Consider the following 19,548-nt stretch of genomic DNA (forward strand, 5'->3'; position numbering starts at 1 on the left):
GTATTGTTATATTATTGACTTTCTCGACTCTATCATAAGAATGAATTTTCTTTTGTTTTCATTCACTGGATATCCCACTGATCAGAGCTTCTTGATATAAGAAACGTTTGCAGCATTTTTCTCAGCTTCTGGTCTACTACAAATCACAGCTTTTCAAAATTTTATACACATTTTATATCAGTTAACTATACATTGTGGCTTATTTTCAGATGTGTCATTTATCTACTTCATGTTTGCCACATACACACATTTCCCTTAAAAGAGCTAACATTGATGAACAAATAAGAATATGGGAAATTGTTGTTGCATTTTTCTCTGCAAAGTTGCAAGTCAAAGCTTGATTTTTGGTCCCAAACTAAATATAAGTAAACCACAGTATGACATATTTTTAGATTCATCACTTATATACCCTCTCTCTTTCGGGATATACTGTTTTACCCCTGGCTGACCCATGAAATTTCTGTTGCATTTGCTCAGGAACTACAAATCAGAGGTTGCTGAAATTTGTTATCTGGGTTCATGTGAACATGCTACACTGTGTGTTAGGGTTAAAGGTTCATTGAACCTCAACTTCCTATTTACTGAATATTTATATATTCTAACACATACTGGCTATGTATGCAATGTTTTCGGCATTTTTATAGGAAACTACAAATAAGAGCTTTCTGAAATTGTAGGCTTCATGTTATAGAAAAATCAGATAATGTGGTATAATTGCCAATGAGACAACTCTCCACCACAGACTTAATGAAGTAGTAGTTAGCAATTATAGTTCACCGTACGGAAAATAAAAAATTACTGTTAACATTTAACCCACTTCTATATGTCAGCTAAATCTACACAGAGGAACAAAGAATAACTATACAATAACATGCATTTGAAAATAAATTGAATACCATAATATTAACTCAAAAGGCATAAAAATAAAAGAAATTAAAAAAATTTATGAAAAAATGAGGTTTATTTTTTAAAATAATGTATTAAAGGCACGTGCATTTATGTATAATAACTCTGGTTAGTAACTATTACATTACATTGGTTTTTCATAATTGCCAACACTTAAAATATAATTAATAAACTGTTAACACAGAAATATGTCTCGCCTGTGTAACCTGATCCCATTTAAACCAAAAATATTGGTGGTGCTGAAAAATACACCTAAGTTTCTATTCAGAGACATGTTTGGTTTCAATCCATTCAGTATGTGATTCTCTAAAAGAAGACATTTGTATATATTGTCCATAGGGTCCTTTGTTAAACATTGTCCCCATCTGGCAGCCATCATGGAAGAAAGATCAGCTTCAAAGTAACAACACTTGGTCAGCACCTCAAAAGGAACATGCATGCCATGTTTGGTTTCATTCCATTCAATGGTTCTCTAAAAGAAAACATTTGTACGTATTTCTCATAGGGTCCTATGTTAAACTAAGTCCTCCGCTGGCGGCCATCTTAGATTATGGATCGGCTTCATAGTAACAACACTTGGTCAGCACCTCATAAGGAACATTCATGCCATGTTTGGTTTCATTCCATTCAGTGGTTCTCTAAAAGAAGACATTTGTATGTATTTCCCATAAGGGTCCTATGTTAAACTAAGTCCCCCGCTGGCTGCCATCTCGGATGATGGATCAGCTTCAAAGTAACAACACTTGGTCAGCACCTCATAAGGAACATTCTTGCCATGTTTGGTTTCATTCCATTCAGTGGTTCTCTAAAAGAAGACGTTTGTATGTATTTCCCATAGGGTCCCATGTTAAACTAAGTCCCCTGCTGGCGGCCATTTTGGATTATGGATTGGCTTTAAAGTAACAACACTCGGTCAGCACCTCATAAGAAACATTCATGCCATGTTTGGTTTCATTCCATTCAGTGGTTCTCTAAAAGAAGACATTTGTATGTATTTCCCATAGGGTCCAATGTTAAACTAAGTCCCCTGCTGGCGGCCATCTTTGATTATGGATCAGCTTCATAGTAACAACACTTGGTCAGCACCTCATAAGGAACATTCATGCCATGTTTGGTTTCATTCCATTCAGTGGTTCTCTTAAAGAAGACATTTGTATGTATTTCCCATAGGGTCCAATGTTAAACTAAGTCCCCCGCTGGCGGCCATCTTGGATTATGGATCGGCTTCAAAGTAACAACACTCGGTCAGCACCTCATAAGGAACATTCATACCATGTTTGGTTTCATTCCATTCAGTGATTCTCTAAAAGAAGACATTTGTATGTATTTCCCATAGGGTCCCATGTTAAACTAAGTCCCCCGCTGGCGGCCATCTTGGATTATGGATCGGCTTCAAAGTACCAACATTCGGTCAGCACCTCATAAGGAACATTCATACCATGTTTGGTTTCATTCCATTCAGTGGTTTTCTAAAAGAAGACATTTGTATGTATTTCCCATAGGGTCCTATGTTAAACTAAGTCCCCCGCTGGCGGCCATCTTGGATTATGGATCGGCTTCAAAGTAACAACACTCGGTCAGCACCTCATAAGAAACATTCATGCCATGTTTGGTTTCATTCCATTCTGTGGTTCTCTAAAAGAAGACATTTGTATGTATTTCCCATAGGGTCCTATGTTAAACTAAGTCCCATGCTGGTGGCCATCTTGGATGATGGATCCGCTACAAAGTAACAACACTTGGTCAGCACCTCATAAGGAACATTCATGCCATGTTTGGTTTCATTCCTTTCAGTGGTTCTCTAGAAGAAGTTCAAAATGTAAAATGTTAACGCCGACGACGGACGACGCCGGACGACGGACGCCAAGTGATGAGAAAAGCTCACTTGGCCCTTCGGGCCAGGTGAGCTAAAAATCACAACAATAAATCCACACATTAATTTCTGAATTTACAGTATAAAAAGTAATATTTAACCAATAGTATAAATCTTAAAATAACATCTAAATGATTGGAATTATTGTTTTATTTAAAATACCGGTACTTGAAAAATAATACAATACTTTGCTACCAAATCACATATGTAATATCTGTTTTGAACAAGATTACCGTAATACAAATGACTAATGATTTCGAAAAAAACAAAACAAGAAAAATATATGTATACAACATTGAAAACCACAACCTTTAAAGTAAATATAGAATTATCTCCTTCACTTTGAATGGTTAATTCCGTATTTTTATACACAATCTTTTTCCATGTCTGAAAAACGTTTCATCATGTCCAATAAAGCTATTGAAAAAAAATTTCCCTGCCCTTATGTTGAATTGGTCCCTTTACAGCAATTTTTCTAAAAGAATGTACCTGTTACAAACATGATGAATCTGTTAACAATTTTATCAATAACAGTCTAGTCTTTCCAAAAAGACTAAAGTTAACTTCCAAATTATAATCTGATACAATTTAATTTGCTTCTGTGCTGCAATGTAGAGCAATGAAAAGAAATACAAAAGTTTTAATTACATCAATATGGTTATATTTTAATGTTATTAAATGAGTTGTTTAGAAGTATGTTAGAAATAAATAACCTTAATTTACCTCTAGATCTTTTGGTTATTTGTGTCATTGAGTTACTGTCTCATTGACATATACCTGACTTCTTCTTTTATTCCTAATAAGATTGTTTATAATGAGATTTCATTTGACTATGGCGTCGTTCTTTTATGGACATATTGTGAAATCTACCGATTTCATAAAAAAAAACAAGCATTTCTCTTGAAGATTTGAAATTTACTAATGCTGAAACAACTGCAAATACCAAATATTCACTTACCATAAGAGGTTTCCCTGAAACAAACCTAATCACAACTTCAACAGTTAAACTACAAAACATATCACCTCCTTTCCATAACAGCAATACATGAATTGCTAATTAAAAAAGTAAATATCTGCTCAAATTGTTCTTCATTGCAATAAACCAGTTTTACTTCCCATGAAAGTGAATAACTGTACAAAATGATAATTTTATTTTTAGAATCAAATCTATGCTTTCACAAAAGAGCTCCTTTAAAGTACTTCCATCAAATCACCTGGTATATTAATGGTAATGCAATACCAGTTTGAAAAAGGCATAGTCTATCATATCTGCAACATTCTTAAACATCAAAACTAATCCATATGATTCAATGTGACACCTTAAATGATTGTCTAAACCCTCAAACTGTGCTAAGGGTTACCACTTTGTACTAAAATGGATTTGGCTCGCTAAATTTTCATGAAATTTTGACAAAGTTATAACTATAACAAGTTAACCATACATACACACATTGCCTTTCAAACAAAATTAACAAAAAAAGCAAAGAAAACAACAACAGATATTTAAAAATTAAATTTTAACAACAATCAGTGTAATCAATATCACAGATCAATTAATGGTTACATTTAATAACAAATAAGAATAAACAAAATGTCATGACTTCTATAAATAACCAAGTTCTAAATTTGAATTACCATATCATATTTGAATGGCTGCAGAATATTGTAATCCTGCTTTTTTTATCCCCCTCAACTAAAATGTAACATTAATAAATGTTAAATTATTAAATTAAATTTTTTAAATTAAATATTTGACACAGAATGGATGTGGTCAAAGAACTTAAAAATTTGAAATTGGACATTTACCTATTATGGTCCAATATTCAAAATCTAAATACATGGTTAGAATCAGCATATCAAAGAACCACAAGTATTCAAATTTTGTTGAAATCAAACAAAGTTTAATTTTGGACCTTTTGAATCTAAATGTGGACCAATTTGAAAATGGAGCATTCCAGTACTTGCCAAGATAAAAAAACTACAAGGAATACATTTTGGAATGTTGTCTCATTTCAATCCACAGTTCCTTTTTTCCTAAAACAGCAAATGTGGAAACGAACAGAATATTAGCCTGATAATGATTGTTTACATTTAACAGAATCATGTTAATAGTAACTTCTGATCCTAGTTCATCTATAAATAAAATGTTCTGTAGGGCACAGCTTGAAACGACTGCAGAGGTCAAACCCTGAACAGTTGGGGCAAGTATGGACACAACATTCAATCTTGATACAGCTCTGAGTTTGGATTGTGATTAAATGTTTGACACAGCACAGGTTTCTGACACAGAATGAATGTGGTCGAAGAACTTAAAAATTTGAAATTGGACATTTACCTATTATGGTCCAATATCCAAAATCTAAATACATGGTTAGAATCAGCATATCAAAGAACCCCAAGTATTCAATTTTTGTTGAAATAAAACAAAGTTTATTTTAGACCCTTTGAACCAATTTGAAAATGGTGCCCAAAATTAAAATTCTAAATACACAGTTCTGCATATCAAGGAATCCCCAATAATTCAATACAAAGTTTAATTTTGGACTCTTTGGACCTAAATGTGGACCAATTCAAAAACGTGGCCAAAATCCAAAATCTAAATACATGGTTAGATTCAGCATATCAAAGAACCCCAAGAATTCAAGACTTTATAATATAAAAATAAGGTATATGAGGTATGATTGCCAATGAGACAACTTAGCAATTTATACAAAGTATTACAAAAGTATTGTTTTTGGCCCCTTTTTCCTAAACGGTTAGGGCCATAACCCCCAAAATCAATCCTAAACTTCCTTTTGTGGTATGGAAACTTGTGGTACAATTTCATAGAGATCCATACACTTACACTCGTTATTGTCTGAAAACCAGAAAATCCGTGTTTTTGGACCCTAATTTCTAATCGGTTCGGGCCGTAACCCCAAAAATCAATCCCAACCTTCCTTCTGAGATATGGAACCTTATGGTACAATTTCATAGAGATCCATATTGGCAGTCATACCACATCTTCTTATTTATACTTATACACAAGTTATTGGCCTGAAACAAGAAAAATGCTTGATTTTGGGCCCCAATTCCTAACAGTTAGGACAATAACCCCAACAAATTAATCCCAACCTTCCTTTTGTGGTATGGAACCTTACGGTATAATTTCATAGAGATCCATACACTTATTCTCAAATTATTGTTTGCAAACCCAATGTCTTCAGATGACAAAGACGATGCCGACAACAATATAAAATTATACGACTGCAAAAATTCTGCAGTTGTATAAAAATAACAGGAAGTTTGTGCACATTAAATGTCTATAATATATTTCATTATCTTCTTGCCAAACTTTACATCCAAGTGAACATAAATATTCTGCTAGCCTAGACATTAAAAACACAGTTCATGATTGTATATATGTCAAAAAATTCTATAAATAAAGGAAAAATATTGAAGTCATCTAATGATATATAACAGATTCAAAAGTCATAACATATTTACACAAACATCAATACTTTCTGACTGAAGCCTAGTCTCTCAAATCCTCTTTGGTAACACCTTTAGCTGCCAACTCATCTAACACCCGGTCTAGATACTCTGGATCTGGATATCCAAACCTGAAAAAACCCCACCAAAACTTTAAAATTTTTATAAGCATAAACACCTGTCTATTTTTTATGGCTGTACATTACCCTCTAGATGTCTTTTAGATATTTTTGTTGTTTTGGGGTTGCTGTCTTATTAATGTATACCTCACTTTTCCTTTTATTCCTATTATGTCATGGTTATTTTCAAAGATAAAAAATATCAAATGTACAAAAATTATGATGCAATTTTCAAAAGTCAAGGTGTTAATATGCAGACAATATTGCAAAAAAAGTGAGTAAATCAACTGGTCAATCACATTCAATGTTAACTTACGCTTGAGGACCTCCTCCCATGCTTGTTTTGTGATGTATATCATTCCATGTAACAACATTCTCTTCTCCTGTAGTCCTGGAATGACCTATAGTGAACACCAACTTCCTGTCAAATGCTATCTTCAGTAACTTCATCACCATGGTACCCTTCTCATTGGCTGGTAGATATGCTGTACGACTTGTCCCTCTGTAGGATTTTCCTGGGTTTGGATGTTCAGCCTTAAGATACAAAACTTTTAGAACTATTTACAGATATCAATCAACAATATTAAGTGTAAAACATATATCACAGCTGTAATCTAGAAGAGTAGAAAATGTATACTAAATAACAAAAGAAAATTTACACTTCTTTTAATGTCTGTTTGATTTTTTTAGTCAGTTGTGTTGTATGTCTGTGATGTTTGTTTACAGTTTTAGTTGCTGAATCCCCATTATTGTCACTTTAATTAAACCAAATTAAAGAACCTTTGAGAGCATGCTCACATACCCCACTCTCCACACTGACACTGGGCAAACAAAATCTCACTAGATTCCTAAGTTCAAAGACTCATAACTCCTACAAAAGTCAACTGACAAAAATTTCTTGTGGATATGCACATCTACATATTATGTACTTATCATCTACAAAGTTTCATGAAATTCTGTTGTGTGGTTTCAGAGGAGTTGCTATGACAAACTGTTGCAGTAGTATATTTAGGCCAAAATTCTATGTTCAAATGGGTATAATTTCTAGAAAATAAATGTGGAATGTGTCCATGGGACACTGATGATGCCCCCGCTTGCATATCATATTACGATATAAAGGGACATAACTGAAGAACGATAAAAGTGACGCTACCCAAATTTGTACTTGATCTGAGTTTTGTGGTAATAAGCATTGTGTAATAGTTTCATAACATTTGGTTGAGGCAAACTAAAGTTAGAGAACAGAAACAAAAAATTCAGGAATTTTTATGTTTATAAAGGGGCATAACTCAAGAACGGTTAAAGTGAAGCCACCCAATTTTAAACTTGTTCTGTGTTATGTGGTAATAAGCATTGTGTATAAGTTTCATAACATTTAGTTGAGGCAAACAAAAGTTAGAGAACGGAAACGAAAAATTCAGGAATTTTTATGTTTATAAAGGGGCATAACTCAAGAACGGTTAAAGTGAAGCCACCCAATTTTAAACTTGTTCTGTGTTATGTGGTAATAAGCATTGTGTATAAGTTTCATAACATTTAGTTGAGGCAAACAAAAGTTAGAGAACGGAAACGAAAAATTCAGCAATTTTTATGTTTATAAAGGGGTATAACTAAAGAACGGTAAAAGTGACGCAACCCAATTTCGAACTTGATCTGTATTATGTGGTAATAAGCATTTGGATAAGTTTCATAACATTTGGTTGAGGCAAACTAAAGTTAGAGAACGGAAACCAACTTTGGGACGTACTGATGGACGTATGTACGTACAGACGGACAAGGGTAAAACTTAATGCCCCCTCCGTTCACTTTTACCGTTCTTCAGTTATGTCCCTTTATATCTTTATATGATATGCAAGCGGGGGCATAAAAATACAATCATGATTTCCTGTTGATATGCACATCTGCATAGTATGTATAGTATGTCCTTATCATCTACAAAGTTTTATGAAATTCTGTTGTGTGGTTTCAGAGTAGTTGTGATGACAAACTGTAGCAGTAGTATATTTAAGCATAAATTCTAAGTTCAAAGGGACATAACTCCTGGAAAAATAAATGGAGAATGTGTCCATGGGACAATTTGATGATGCCCCCACTTGCTTATTACGCTATCAAGGGACATAACTGAAGAACGGTAAAAGTGACTCTACCCAAATTCATACTTGATCTGAATTTTGTGGTAATAAGCTTTGTGTATAAGTTTCATAACATTTGGTTGAGGCAAACTTTTGTTAGAGAACAGAAACGAAAAATTCAGCAATTTGTCCATTTGTAAAAGGGCATAACTCTTGAACAGTAAAAGTGACGCAACCAAAATTAAAATTTGATCTGTGTTTTGTGGTTAATTAAGCATTGTGTATAAGATTCATAACATTTGGTTGAGGCAAAGTAAAATTAGAGAACGGAAACAAAAAATTCAGCAATTTTTCCTTTTTTAAAGGGACATAACTCTAGAAAGGTAAAAATGAAGCTACCCAAATTGGTACTTGATCTGCATTTTGTGGTAATAAGCATTGTGTATAAGTTTCATAACATTTGGTTGAAGCAAACTTAAGTTAGAGAACGGAAACGAAAAATTCAGCAATTTTTCCATTTGTAAAGGGGCATAACTCTAGAACAGTAAAAGTGAGGCCACCAAAATGCAAAGTTGATCTGTGGTTTCACCCACCATTTTCATTGGTAAATGCCTGTACAAAGTCAGGAATATGACAATTGTTTTCCATTTGTTTCATTGGTTGACACAGTCTAATGTTTGATTTTGTTTTATAGAATTCCCTCTTTTAGAATTAACCTTGCAGTTTGGTATTTTTGTAAATACTTTTTATACACTTTTTATACACTTCTTTTAAATGCTTATCACTTAAAATAAGACTACTGATTTTTACTGAATTAGTTTAGGCATCATTTGGGCAGAAACCATTGGTTAACAGGTAAACATGGAAAACAAAATCAACTTGTCTAATGAATATAAAGAATGAGTTATTGAGAAGGACACGCTTTAAGGCTTGCATCAGGTCTTTCATCTGCATTGGTTTTTTTTGTCAACTATCAAACATTCATTAACCTGGTAATTAAATATAACAACCTAAAACCTACATATTAGCAATCTGATACAATTCAGGTCACAAAGACAATGAAAGTGAAATCAGGCCTATGTCGACTGCACTGCTTAAAATTCACATTTCTTGTTTCTTTGAAATCATTTCTAACACGAAAAATCTAACTAGTTCTTAAGCCTTTTAACTTTATGTTCCTAAATATATGATGGTTCATGAACTTACAGTTTGTTTATCACTGAAAAAGGTGTAAGTTATCACCCAACTGCCATGTTTTTTATGTCCTTGTAAATGAAACTGTGGTCTATGTTCAACTTTCATCGTTCCAGTTGGCTGGGTTCCTCTGACAATACCATATACCATTCCGCATGTTGGACAAACTGGTCTATGTCTGAAACACTCATCTATACACTCCTTACAAAACACATGTTTACATTTGTGTAACGTTTTCTTGGTATCATTTTGTATTTCTTCTAGGCAGATTGCACAATCTTCAGGTTTTGATTTCTCCTCTGGTTCATCTTCCTTCTTATCAGGTTTTTGAACTATATTTTTGACATCTGAAGGCACCTCTTCTTTCCTAGGCATTTCACTATTTATTTTCTTACATCCAACAATTCTCCAAATCTTTTTATTAGCTTTTTCATCAATGTGTATTAATTGACCCGAGTCTTTAAAGTTTTGTTCTAATACTAGTTTGATTTTCTGTAGTGCATTTGTGTCTTTATTTACAATAAGATGGATTTGTTTTAGCCTACATTCTGGGGTTTTATTGATTGTAAACATATCCACTGCATGTAGGAACACTTTAACACCTTCTTCAAATGATGTACCTCTATTACCTATAATGAAACATATATTCATAAAGATACAATTAACTAACACATGTAACAAGTGTGCAAAAGTTGTATATGGCCCGAGAACACAGTTATTTTGTAGTGCATTGCTTTTAGACAATAAATTCAAATTAAAAAAATCGCACCTGCTCTATCTCAAAAAGATTTTTTAGAGTGTAGTGTACTACTATTGATACAAATAATATCAAAATTATAGAAACTTCTACCAGCTCTAACTCAAAATATTGACAATTCTGTGTTAAGGGGGGCTAAAATTCAGTTTGACAGCTTCAGACATTCTAATTTTTGACCTTTTTTAACTGGACCAAATCACTACTTAACATAAAGATTCAGCACCCAAATTTTTTTAACATGTAATTTCATCCCCTTACTTAATATTTCATGCATAAAATATCAAGAAATAAATTGGAAAAGTGTATAAAAAAAAAATTCAAGTTATACACTGTTCACACTAGGGACTATATTCGTAGACAACGAAAACCTAAGGACGATAACTGTGGCCTTGGACCTAATGTACCATATTACATTGATCTTTTATTCAAAGAAATGAGAAACTGACCTTTATTGAAAATAAGGTCAAGAACATTTAACAGAAAGACATTTAGTCCATAAATAGATATAGGAAGATGTGGTATGAGTGCCAATGAGACAACTCTCCATCCAAGTTACAATTTATAAAAGTAAACCATTATAGGTCAAGGTACGGCCTTCAACATGGAGCATTGGCTCACACCGAACGGCAAGCTATAAAGGGCCCCAAAAAATTACTAGTGTAAAACCATTCAAACGGAAAAACCAACGATCTAATCTATATAAAAACGAGAAACAAGAAACACGTATGAACTACATAAACAGAAGACAACTACTGTAATCAGATTCCTGACTTAGGACAGGTGCAAACATTTGCATAAGCCTTCTCTATTCAATAAATGGAATGTCGAGCTCCCTTTTCATTCTAAAATAAATAAAAATCTTTATACAACCACTTAACGCCATTGCAAACACCCTGCTGTCGCCAAATTAGTTGCAACATTGTTCACTTTGCATTACAAAATTTAACCTACTATCTTGGAACATAAAAACAACAGCTTTATATTTTTACCATATTTCTTGATTCTTTCCTAAATAATCATACCTGTTTTTAGAAATGAAACTGCAAGAAACTCTGTGTCTTTTGTGTTGGCAACCTCCTGAAATATCTTTAAGTAACAACCATACAAGTTATCATGGAACTTCTTATCTTCAACTGGTGTCTCATTCCTTGGATATTTTGGTGTAAAGACTACAAACACTTTTTGAAGGTAAGTATCTGTAACTGCCTCAAACATTGCAACAGTTCCAACTGTTGGCTTTGGTATCTGAATTTTCAGTTGGTCCAATTTTGCTTTAACATTTGTCCTGCGTCTTAAGGACTGTACAACGGTACTCCGTTGGCCATAATCTATATCCTTGCCAATTGCTATTGATTCCATAATCTGTTTTTCAAAGTCACTTTCATACAAATATACTTTCATGCTTGGACCTGTTTCAATTTCTATTAAATCTGTCTTGATAGTAACTTTCCATGATGCAGGTAGGTCAGAACTATTTGGAAGGATATAATTGTCTATTGGACTTTGGCTAATGGTGAAATTGTTACTTTCAGTTTGTGTATTTAACTTTACAGTAGCTTTCCTTTGAACAATTTCTTCAGCATTTGTCAAGGATTGATTTTTTTTCAATTTATCAATAATAGCTGTATCCCCTTTAAACTGTTCTACAGAAGTTTGCAGACTTTCTTCAACACTTCTTTGTCGCCTTGTTTCAGAACTTTCAAAGATATCAGAAAAAGCTTTTTGAACTATGAATACCATGTCAGGTTTGTTGTCAACAAAATGGACCTCCTTCAGGGACCAGAGCCCGGTTCTGTTATCACTGACTGTCATCACACCTACAGCATAAGACTTAGCACATAGTTCTGGTGGCATTCCATATAGACCTACAATTAAAAACAGCATAATATGTATTTACAACTAAAACGATAAACATTGGAAGGTGACTTACAAATTATTTACAGTCATGTTTAACTATGTTTATAATCAGGAACTGAACAAAATAGTGAACAAGATAATCATTACAATATAATTGTTGCATTCGGAAATGTCATACACAAAAGTAATCAAAGGAAAGTGCTTTAATTTTAGCAATACAGGATTTTAATTTAAGACTTGTCAAACATCAAAGAACCTATCTAAGTGAATCTAAAGTTACATGAAAAATATGATTCCTCATTTAATTTTGTCAAATATTTAATAACACAATAACAATGATTGAAAACAAAACCAGAATCTATTGGGATCAGGACCATTTTCTTTACATCAGTGAGTTTGAAACTTGAAACAACTAAATTATTTAACCTTTAAACATATTTATATAAGACATTTTTTAAATAGTTTGCAATATATTTTTCTCAGTGTAATTTTTCTGATATATATCTGGAATGTACAACTAGAGGCTCTAAAGAGCCTGTGTTGCTCACCTAGGTTTATGCACAATGGACAATCTCTGTAGACTAGAATATAATTCATGACTAAAATCTCTTTTTCATTGGGTCTTTTATTGCTGATCATTTTTTCTTTACAGTTTCTCTTTATCTTCTATAGTTTTTGCCAAAAATACAAAATAGGATTAAAAAAATTGTCATTTATGGGCAATAAATCCTAATAGAAGACAACTGACAATTTCATATACGCTGACCTTTTTGTAGAACTTGTCTTGCTGATTCCTTTTGCTATTTAAAGTGTCTATCTATCTAGTATAGTTTTCAAGATATTAGGTAATAACGCAAAAAAAATTTGGTAAAAATCGTCATTAAAGAGCCATAACTCCAATAAGGAGTCGACTGAAGATTTCCATCCATGTTGACTTATTTGTAGATCTTATCATACTTATCAATTTTGCCATTTAAAGTGTTTATCTATCTTTTATAGTTTGCAAAAACACAAAAAATAAAATGCTTCGCTGGGCGCAGCTTGATACGACCGCAGAGGTCGAACCCTGAACAGTTGGGGCAAGTATGGACACAACATTCAAGCTTGATACAGCTCTGAATTTGGATTGTGATTAAATATTTGACACAGCATAGGTTTCTGACACAGAAAGAATGTGGTCCAAGAACTTGAATTTTTTTAATTTACCTATTATGGTCCAATGTCCAAAATCAAAATACATGGTTAGATTCAGAATATCAAAGAACCCCATATATTAAATTTTGTTGAAATCAAACAAAGTTTAATTTTGGACCCCAATTTGGACCAACTTGAAAACTGGGCCCATAATCAAAAATCTAAACACATGTTTAGATTCAGCATATCAAAGAACCCCAAGAATTCAATTTTTGTTAAAATCAAACTAAGTTTAATTTTGGACCCTTTGGACCTTAATGTAGACCAATTTAAAAAACAGGACCCAAAATTAGAAATCTAAAAACACGGTTAGATTTGGCATATCAAAGAACCCAATAATTCAATTTTTGATGAAATCAAACAAAGTTTAATTTTAGACCCTTTTGACCTCAATATGAACCAATTTGATAGCAGGCCCACAAATAAAAAATCTAAATACATGGTTAGATTCAGCATATCAAAGAACCCATATATTCAATTTTTGTTGAAATCAAACAAAGTTTAATTTTGGACCCCAATTTGGACCAACTTGAAAACTGGGCCAAAAATCTAAAATCTAAATACATGTTTAGATTCAGCATATCAAAGAACCCCATATATTCAATTTTTGTTGAAATCAAACAAAGTTTAATTTTGGACCCCAATTTGGACCAACTTGAAAACTGGGCCCATAATCAAAAATCTAAACACATGTTTAGATTCAGCATATCAAAGAACCCCAAGAATTCAATTTTTGTTAAAATCAAACTAAGTTTAATTTTGGACCCTTTGGACCTTAATGTAGACCAATTTAAAAAACAGGACCCACAATTAAAAATCTAAATACACGGTTAGATTTGGCATGTCAAAGAACCCCAATAATTCAATTTTGATGAAATCAAACGAAGTTTAATTTTGGACCCTTTTGACCTCAATATGAACCAATTTGATAGCGGGGTCCACAAATAAAAAATCTAAATACATGGTTAGATTCAGCATATCAAAGAACCCCATATATTCAATTTTTGTTGAAATCAAACAAAGTTTAATTTTGGACCCCAATTTGGACCAACTTGAAAACTGGACCAAAAATCAAAAATCTAAATACATGTTTAGATTCAGCATATCAAAGAACCCCGTATATTCAATTTTTGTTAAAATCAAACAAAGTTTAATTTTGGACCCTTTGGACCTTAATGTAGACCAATTTGAAAACTGGACCCAAAATTAAAAATCTAAATACACGGTTAGATTCAGCATAACAAATAAATAAATGTGGTCAAAGATTTAACAAATCTAATGCGCTATACTGTGCAATTAAAGATTACTTCTTGAAATTTTTCAATATTTGAAATTTGAAAAAAAAATAATATTTGAAGAATAATTCTTTTTAATTTCTGAAATCTGAAATGAGAAAAAATTGACCCCCACAATTTCTTTTTACCCCCCCCCCCCCCCCCCCCCCCCCTCCCCCCCTTTTTTCCCCAAATAAATTCTTTCCCTCAAGATATGGTTATAATCTCAATTCAAATTTCCAATGGAGTTTGCAACCATAATTACCCATTTAAATTTACCATAGTGCTAACTTAATCTATTTTATAATAGAATTTCAAATATAGTGTCAAATCTTTCATATGGATATTTTTGTAAAAAAAAAAGATGCAGATATTTTTACTGGTCTTCCTTTATAAATATGCATTTCTTTAAACATAATTTAAAAGCAGTGTAAGGGAAGTAACCAAAACGTATTTGGATTACCTCCCTTACACTGTTTTAAATTATCTTAATTGTTCATTAACCATTACTTTATACATAATTTAAAAGCAGTGTAAGGGAGATAATTTCAATGATGTATTTGATTTATCTCCCTTACACTGCTTAAAATTATGTTTTGTACTTAAGTATTTGTCCATTAACCAGGACAACCTTGTTTTTCCCCCTTTTTTGCCCCTAATTCCTAAACGGTTTGAGCCATAACCCCCCAAAGCAAATCCTAACCATCCCTTAGTGGTATGGAAACTTGTAGTATAATTTCAGAGAGATCCATACACCGTTCCACAGTTATTGTCTGGAAACTAGAAAATGCTTATTTTTGGCCCCTTTTTGGCCCCTAATTCCTTAACTGTTGGTACCATAACCCCCAAAATCAATCCCCACCTTCCTTTTGTGGTACTGAACCTTATGGTAAAATTTCAAAGAGATCCATTCACTTAAACTAAAGTTAGAGTGTGAAAACCAATGTGCCTTCGGACGACGACGCCAACGTCATACCAATATACGACCGCAAAAATTTTTTTTCAGTCGTATAAAAATTGGTAAAAATCATCATCAAAAGACAATAACTCCAATAAGTAGAGTGACGATTTCTGCATGTTGACTTAGTTAAAGATCTTGTCTTGCTGATCATTTTTGCTTTTAAAGTTTCTCTATCTATGATAATTTTCAAGATAATAGGCAAAAATATAAAAAAGGCTGATAAATTCAAAATGTAAAGGCAGTAAAGCCTATAAGAAAGGCATCTGACGGTTTTGATGTAAATAGACAGAAGGTAGATCTCAACATTCTGAATATTTTTACGCAAGTCAGATTTTCTCTTTTTAAAGCATTTTTCAAGATAATAGACAAAACTTGCATTTTACCCCTATGTGCTATTTTAAGCTATGTCCTCCATGTAAGAGGGTGCACAGGGTCATCAGACACATTTTTTAAACTAAACACCCCAATGATGATTGTGGCCAAGTTTGAATAAATTTGGCCTAGTAGTTTCAGAGGAGAAGATTTTTGTAAAAGTTAACAACGAGGATGGACAATCAAAGAGGATGGACTCTAGGTGATGAGGAAAGCTCACTTGGCCCTTGGGCTAGGTGAGCTAAAAAACACTCAAACATCTTCAATAAAAAAAAAAACAGTATTCTTGTAACATTTATTTTTATTAATAATATATACCATATTGTCAATTATGTTGGTTAAAAGCTTAGTAGAGCTTAGGTTATTTCTTTTTGTTTTTTAAACCATACAAACTCTAAATAAAGCTTATCTACTATCATAATTACCTGCACTAATAGACGGTATAGCTATAGAGGTCATTTGATGAGCATTAGCTGTCTGTATACACTGCTCAATGGTTTTCTGTAACAAGTCACAGCATTCGTTAGCCTTGCCTTTAGACCAATGTGGACCAACTCCATGGATTACACGTTTGTAAGGAAGGTTTCCAGCATGTGTTACACAACAATGCCCTGTTTTGACTTCACCATAACGTTTAACATACTCATAACTTTCTTTATTGAAGGCTTTTCCTGCAGCATCTGCTATGACAGCTGCAATACCTCCTCCGTGCATTAAATGGCTGTTGGCTGCATTTACAATACAGTCAACATTAAGTTGAAGAATGTTGCCCATATAGACGTGAATAACAAGTCCTTCTTCTGTCTTATATGTCTTATGAGATGGCTTCCTAATTTCAAGAGAGTAACTTCTGTTAAACTTATTTGGGTTCCCAAACTTTGTATTTGTATCGCTTGTTTGTGACTGAGTGAACCTTCCAGCTCTAGTTGATGTTTTTAAATATTCAGTTTGAATGCTTTTCTTAGCACTGGCCAAGTCCTCACGTTTCAAACTGACAAGATATACAGGGAATGCCGACTCTGCCCCTTTCCCTTCATTCGTATAAATATACACATCTGGGTGGTCTATCTGCAATTTTAGAATAAAATTTAAGACAGAGCTGTTTTGTACTAGACGATAGGGTACCTCTACCATATCCATTATCATATTTGCCTGGAATGAGCTTACAAGTTCCTGAATTTGTTTTTCAACATTAGCTGGTATTGTATGTCCAGAAATCTCTAACAATCCAGCATCATCTATAAAGTTCAAATTAGCATTTCCTGTTATTTCAGAAAGTTTTCTTTTCTCTAAAAACAGCAGTGCCTGATATAAATTCTTTGTTATATCTACTTTTATGATAATTTCTCCATCAGTTGGCTCTGTTGAATCTTCTGTAACAACTTGTAGGTAACTTTGACACATTTCTATTTGTTCATATGATCCATATACTACCCATTTTCCATCAACCTCAGAGATCTTAACCTTTTCTGATATTCTTTCTAGTCCCATTTTCAATATTTCTAACTGGTTTGTCTGTAAGGCTGTTTGTATTACATCTGGACTTATTTCTGCACATAAATTTACTAGGAACTGAAAAATAAAGAAGATATGCCACTCATATATATCTCCTAGATAATTAGTATTTGTGTTTACCATAAGTTTTGCCAAAAAGATATTTAATAACAACACTTTACGTCATCACAATCTACCTCCGGATTTAATCTTGGTTTGGAAGAAGACTGAAGACTATGCTAATTCAACAAAATAATGACTGAAAACCACTGTTTAAGTTAAGTAAATTGTCATCATATAACATAAGCCTAAAAATGTATATCAGAATTTATGGTAGCTATGTTAATATTTCAAAGTTTCCACCTCCCAAATTTAATTTATTGCAGGATATAATTACTCATCTGAAATACATCAATTCTTCTTTTATAGCACTGTTGTCACAAAGATTTATGTTCTTACAAAATATTTCAATTGCTGGATATTTGCTAAAAATCTTACTCTTTTAGATGGATGTTTAAACTGTTCCATGTCATCTTTGGTTAAGGTTTTGCTTTTTACATCTTCCTCATCAGCCATTCTAGCATCCTGTATTAGTTAACAAAAAATATACATATGTTGTTTAAGATTTTCATAGCTTGGCTTTGTTATTTTTAAGACTTCAATTAGTCCAAAAATGTTAATGATCAATCATAACTTTTATCAAGCTAAATAAACTGTTGACACACAGATATAATTGTATGGGTGTAATTTCAATTTTATACTGCAAGTGTTGAAATTAATAAACATGTAAACTACACAAAACTTTTAAACAATGATATTTTAATCTTTTCCTGTTGGAACAAATATTCCATTCTCTTGATTCCATAAGGAACAAATAATGTAATATTATTCCTATGAAATAATTTAATACTCTGAATATTTTTTCCATTTAGAACTAATGTGATAAAGGAATGTCTATTCCATTACAGTTCAATTACAAAGAAATATGTTTTTCAAATTTAACAACAATTATATATACAGAGGAAAATTCAAATGAACATATTTTTTTATTTGTATTCTTCTACCATTTTTTCATCATGATCCTGAAAACTTTATAGATTGCTTATTCATTTTATGTGATACCTTTCGGTTGTTTAGATCTTCAGCTTCTGCCTTTGGATTAATTTCATACATTATGTTTTCCATGTCATCTTTTAAAGCTGTTATTTCTACAATGCAAGTGGCCTTTGTCTGATCTATAAAAAAAATATTTGTAATTTTAACATTATTACTGCTGTTCGGTTTATAAATGTATTTCTTAAGACAAAGTTGTTCTATTTATCTGATACTGTCATGCTACACAGTACTATAATAAAATGCTCCGCAGGGCGCAACTTGATACGACCGCAGAGGTCGAACCCTGAACAGTTGGGGCAAGTATGGACACAACATTCAAGCTTGATACAGCTCTGAATTTGGATTGTGATTAAATATTTGACACAGCATAGGTTTCTGACACAGAATGAATGTGGTCTAAGAACTTAAAAATTTTAAATTGGACATTCACCTATTATGGTCCAATATCCAAAATCTAAATACATGGTTAGATTCAGCATATCAAAGAACCCCAAGAATTCAATTTTTGATGAAATCAAACAAAGTTTAATTTTGGACCCTTTTGACCTCAATGTGGACAAAGTTGATATCGGGCCCCAAAAATCAAAAATCTAAATACATGGTTAGATTCAGCATATCAAAGAACCCCATATATTCAATTTTTGTTGAAATCAAACAAATTTAATTTTGGACCCCGATTTGGACCAACTTGAAAACTGGGCCCGTAATCAAAAATCTAAATACATGTTTAGATTCAGCATATCAAAGAACCCTAAGAATTCAATTTTTATTAAAATCAAACTTAGTTTAATTTTGGACCCTTTGGACCTTAATGTAGACCAATTTGAAAACGGAACCAAAAATTAAGAATCTAAATACACGGTTAGATTCGGCATATCAAAGAACCCC

The 19,548-nt window shown here is 32.7% G+C and overlaps 1 protein-coding gene across 3 annotated transcripts in view; it reads right to left on the reverse strand.

The window, feature by feature from the left end:
• Window positions 1–942: 942 nt before the first annotated feature.
• Window positions 943–19,548, reverse strand: part of LOC127734517 (uncharacterized) — a 46,827-nt gene continuing 28,221 nt past the window's right edge. For all 3 annotated transcript variants that reach the window (XM_052244419.1, XM_052244418.1, XM_052244420.1), the window contains exons 12-18: window positions 18,667–18,779; window positions 18,043–18,129; window positions 16,476–17,622; window positions 11,415–12,257; window positions 9,648–10,264; window positions 6,686–6,903; window positions 943–6,381 (exon numbers count right to left, since the gene is read on the reverse strand). In XM_052244419.1, coding sequence (XP_052100379.1) covers window positions 6,294–6,381; window positions 6,686–6,903; window positions 9,648–10,264; window positions 11,415–12,257; window positions 16,476–17,622; window positions 18,043–18,129; window positions 18,667–18,779 — 3,113 coding nt within the window. In that variant the 3' untranslated portion in view covers window positions 943–6,293. The remainder of the gene's footprint in view (window positions 6,382–6,685; window positions 6,904–9,647; window positions 10,265–11,414; window positions 12,258–16,475; window positions 17,623–18,042; window positions 18,130–18,666; window positions 18,780–19,548) is intronic.

The sequence above is a fragment of the Mytilus californianus genome, unplaced genomic scaffold, assembly GCF_021869535.1.
Source record: "Mytilus californianus isolate M0D057914Y unplaced genomic scaffold, xbMytCali1.0.p SCAF_3, whole genome shotgun sequence".
NCBI classification, from domain to species: Eukaryota; Metazoa; Mollusca; class Bivalvia; order Mytilida; family Mytilidae; genus Mytilus; species Mytilus californianus.